Below are 4,648 nucleotides of genomic sequence, written 5' to 3' on the forward strand. Positions count from 1 at the left end.
AAACATCACATGCCAGCAGATGTAGTCACCATCATAGGTACTCAAGATATTGTGTCTGGAGAGGTGGATAGATAGGACTACTAGTTGCTCGATCAGGACCCTAGCTTTATTGCGAGCCAAAAACCTTGATGGATTCCCCTTCCTTTTCTATCCTCAGTACTAGAGATGAACGAATTCCATACGTCCGAAATTTAGATCGAAGAATTTTCTTTCTGTTGTTGGTGTTGGAATTTCATGAACGCGGAGCCAAAACGAGAACGAGTTCAGTCGAACAGCGTATATAGTAAATAGAAGTGGAAGAGCGTTTCGTTTAGAGTCGTTTAAAACGAAACGAGCCACCACAGCTGTATGATGCGCAAAGATTGGATTTTTTTTACTTTTTCTTTGCTTTGGTCGAGAATAGGTCTCCTCCCTTTCCTCCTTCCATACAGAATGAACTCCTTCTTCATGTCCTGTCTTTCATGAATGCGAATTCAGCGAACAGCAATGCTGTTGTTGCTTCTCCTGAAGACCCTTGATCAATAGTAAGGCATGGTAAAAAAAAACTGCCTGTTAAACTTGGTTCAAATCATGATTGGAAAGAGAGAGTGTGTAGGTAGGTATGATTCAAAAAGTAAGAAGGATACACTTATCTCTGACTTCCCGCGCATGCTTACTAAACCTATTCAAATAACAGGTAATCATGCAGCTCGCCAGAATCCTCAAGTCCAGAATTCAGACAGCATGCCATCCGCATTTGAAAGATACTAAGCTACACTTCGTCTTACTCATGCCAGATCCCTCTTCACTCCGAGCCGCCAACGTTCGATATAAAGAAGCTGGTTAGACTTGTCACTTTGTTAAGAATTCCATCACCTGTTCATCAATCTGCACAACTCATATACAAAGGCATCATTACCGTGGGTGCTTCATCGGGGTATAACTCCCTCAGTAAGCCTTTCTCCCATGAAATAAGCTAGCCTTCCTTCTTCACCAATTAGTTACTTAATATTCTAGAAGTGGAGCACCTTGTATTTACTTAAAAGCTTGCCGGACTCAATCTATATCTATAGCACTAGCTAGCCTGCTTCCTTAAATCATGACGGTGGAGTGCCCGATGTGAGTCAAAGAGAGTGGTACAGTCACTACACGTTGTTAGCTGTCCCCAGTGCGTGCCGGCTTCCCTAATCAGAATTCATCCCAATCTTTCTGAAGGAAGTGTTCGAGTGGTGAAAGCTGAAAGAGAAACTTCGAATAGTACGATCTCTCTCTAGTATCCCACCTCTATCTGTCCCTAGTTGTTCGCAGGTGAATGAGAAACTGGTAATCCAAGTCGGAAGTCCTCAACAGGCAACGGTCCTCACCTCATCACTAAATATAGATTCTACGGCCACGTTGTGAGCGAATCAAGTTAGAACGACTCTGGTACTCAAGATCGAATAAAATGCGATTTCAGTAATGCCAATAGAATTCGTTTTGGTCAATCGGCAAGTAAATTCCTTCTTGCCTGCTTTGTCTCTGCTTGAAAGCTTCCGTGTTCAAGTGAACGGTCAGGGATTGAAAAGTCAAAGTCAACAAAGTGGAATGCATCATCCGAATCGAGGCAGAAGGCGTGGGGAAAGAAAGAGGTAATTGCTTGTCGTTTTCAACTCCCTCCTATAAGCCTTGGATTGGCTTTCTCAAGATAGGTTTGAAGTCGATTAGTCTAGTTAAGCTAATCCACTTCTTGAATCACATAAAGAGGTTCCTATCGGTCAAAGAAATGAGAATTCTTTGGTTGGCAGGGGACTTGGCCGTTCAGGATTGATCCTAGAAGGCCAACTTCTAATCGTATAAACTAATTTTATCACTTTCCATTCGGGTATTCTCAGTCAATTGAATGTGTTTCCTAAGCTTTCTTCTAAGCCCAGTAACAAAACTTCTTTTCGAACTAGAAAGAATGAAATAGTCGAAACGGAAGCTATCGAGTAGCGCACCAGTAGTCTAAAAGGAAGGTTGTAGTAAGGAGATGCGCTCAAGCTGAATCCGAATACGACTTTAAGATAGATGTAACTAACTTGCTTTCCTTCCCTCCCGGACGAGAAGGGTAGGTTTTGAATCCTGGCTCTCTTCTTTCTCCTGTAGTAAGTATTGTAATAGGTAGCTAGGATAAGTCATTCCATCCTTTATAGCTTCACAGCTTTTTTCAAACTTGAGGCCTAGGGAAGAGAGGGATGAGTCTTCTCATCCTTGTACGGAGGGAACCTCAAAAGGGGCCCCAAACCACCGGACAACGAGGGCTCACTACCTTCACTTAGGATGCACCGCACTCGCTTCGAGAAAGAATCGGTCCGGATAGCTCTCCGTACCCATAATACATTCTTATGCAGGCAGGACTAAGCTATCGGCTAAGTCGGCTACGGAACAGAAGGGCGGCTAAGAAAAGAAAGTCATAACACTAATAGGGCCAAGGTCCGCCCTTTGAATATGAGCTCTCCTGTGAGATGAGCTAAAAGAATTCTCCAACCAGCGGTCAGGCCTAATATCAAAGGCATCAGCCGCAGCAGAAGCTATAGGTTCTATCATTCATCCGAGGGTTCTTCTCTTTAGTGCTATACTCGCTTTCCCATCGACTTTCTGTGTAGGATTTCCATCTTAGTAGTCAGACGCTATCTTTGCCTATCAGACTATGCAGACGCAAGACCTAAAGTCTGACTTTGATTATGAAATCAAGTTCTGGAGTTTCCCTGCTTAACCTACTAGATGGAGTAGTGCCCTATTATGCGCGATAACACGAAAAAAAAATAACTAAATATTGTACGAGAATAGTCCGCTCATTCTCTGCTCTTTCTTTCGCTCTTTTTGAGGTGAGTCCGCCCACGGGATCTATTTTGTTCCAGACACCAATAGGGATAAAAACCTTTATGCTTCTTGCTTGATAAGCGAGTTTGCTTTCCCTTTCGGCTAGTCTTCAATCATGAGGAAAGCTGACCCCAGAAGTTGGGCATTCCTGCGGACACCGCCCAAGTTATCTGGATCGGGAATTCCTTCTGAAACCTTTCTCTTCTTTCGGTCCAATCGAGAGCCTTCAAAAAAAAGGAGAATGGCAGTGGCTGCACGATCTCATTCAAGCAAAAGAAGTGAAAAGTAAATGTGACGGATAGCTATTGTGAATATGTATGGTATGATCAGTTTGGAATGGAAGTCTCGATCGTACCTTCAAAGTCTTTGATGAGATGGATGTGTGAACGATGTTGGCGTGGAAGACTAGGATCGCGGGATTAGCCTTGAATTGATGCGGGCGGCAATTGCTTACACTCTGATGGAAAATGAAGACTGATTCTCTCCTTGGAAAAGGGAATCCCCTTTCCCCTTTCTCTAATAATAAGGGTTCCAAACCTATCTTACTAATAATAAGAAAGGGGCTGCTAGTTGTAGCGCGCTAGCGCCCCTAAACGAGTAAGGCTCTTCTTCTGCGAGACTCCATCCAAATCCGCCACTCGTTGGTTGGTGTTCCATTCTTTTTATTGAGACTATGCCTTCAATTCCATTCAGTGTTTCCCTAGTCGCAGTATTATTGCTCAACCTAACATGCATTTTCTTTTTTAGTGGGGGCGATAGGCGCCCCGCAGTCACGCATTCGAGCAAGAGCCTTTGCCTTTCTTCGCTATGTAAATAGAGGGCCGGAATAAGTGCCAGACCCTCAACAAAAGAATGGATTAAGGTGATAGAGTGTTATCAGGAGACGCTAGCCTTCGGAATTGAAAAAAGTGCTCTTTTTTTTTCGTCAGCAGATTTCGCTCATCAAGTTCTTGTTTGATCTGCCGCTGTTAGAACACCACAATATTCGTCCTTTTGGGGTTAATGCTCTCAATGGTGAATCGATCATTCGATATCCTTCTTCTTATGAGAGGACGGAATGGAAGAAAAGTAATGAAACTCGCGATGGCTACTGAATAACCTCCTTTTACTTTCTCAATAATAAAGCCTTTTACCTTTGTATTCGTTCGCCAAATCTTGTTCAGTTCCATCCAAGCTCGGTTTTGTCTGAATCTTCGTGGAAGAAGAAGAAGCGGTTCACCAGCCACTACATCCAGGGATCCCACCTTATCATTAAACCTGGCGGCTGCTCGCTCTTTGATCGGTGATTCACCGGCCACTAGATCGATGAAGAATCTCTCCAAAATCTGCTCTTTGATCAGCGATTCACCGGCCACTACATCCAGGGATCCCACCTTATTCTCAAACCTGGTGGCTCGGTTGATTGGCACTCCTGTAGGCTCATCTTGCATACAAATTCTGGGGGTCCCGAGTCCTGCATCCACCAAGAACATTTCTTCCCTTAAGCGTAAAACTTCAGATTGTAAGGCGTTTCCACTACATAAGAAAAAACTTGAATTAGATCTTGGAAATGATCGACTCAAATAGATGCTCATCATAAGCTTTCTTTTTTTTTTCCTCCTCTTCCTATTGATCAAAAGCATCCAGCAGCGCCACTCTTACTCTTCTTTATCTTTTGGCCGTCCCCACGCCCTCTTTACTATTTTAACCATTTTAATAAGATATCTTCCTTTTTTCTTTCGAAAGGTATTCGCCCTTTCTAAGATTTGTTCCTTTGACAACTCTCCCGATACCCAAAAATCCATATCTACTTTTGTAATAAAATGGCAAATGTTGCCCCACTTTAGGA

At 43.2% G+C, this 4,648-nt stretch overlaps 1 protein-coding gene across 1 annotated transcript; it reads right to left on the reverse strand.

Annotated features, from left to right (window-relative positions):
- Positions 1-3,336: 3,336 nt before the first annotated feature.
- Positions 3,337-4,641, reverse strand: LOC115986290 (ribosomal protein S1, mitochondrial-like). The gene has a single exon (XM_031109142.1). It carries the CDS (start codon positions 4,440-4,442, stop codon positions 3,789-3,791), a length of 654 nt encoding a protein of 217 aa, XP_030965002.1. The 5' UTR covers positions 4,443-4,641; the 3' UTR covers positions 3,337-3,788.
- Between the last annotated feature and the right edge of the window lie 7 nt (positions 4,642-4,648).

The sequence above is a fragment of the Quercus lobata genome, chromosome 1, assembly GCF_001633185.2.
Source record: "Quercus lobata isolate SW786 chromosome 1, ValleyOak3.0 Primary Assembly, whole genome shotgun sequence".
NCBI classification, from domain to species: domain Eukaryota; kingdom Viridiplantae; phylum Streptophyta; class Magnoliopsida; order Fagales; family Fagaceae; genus Quercus; species Quercus lobata.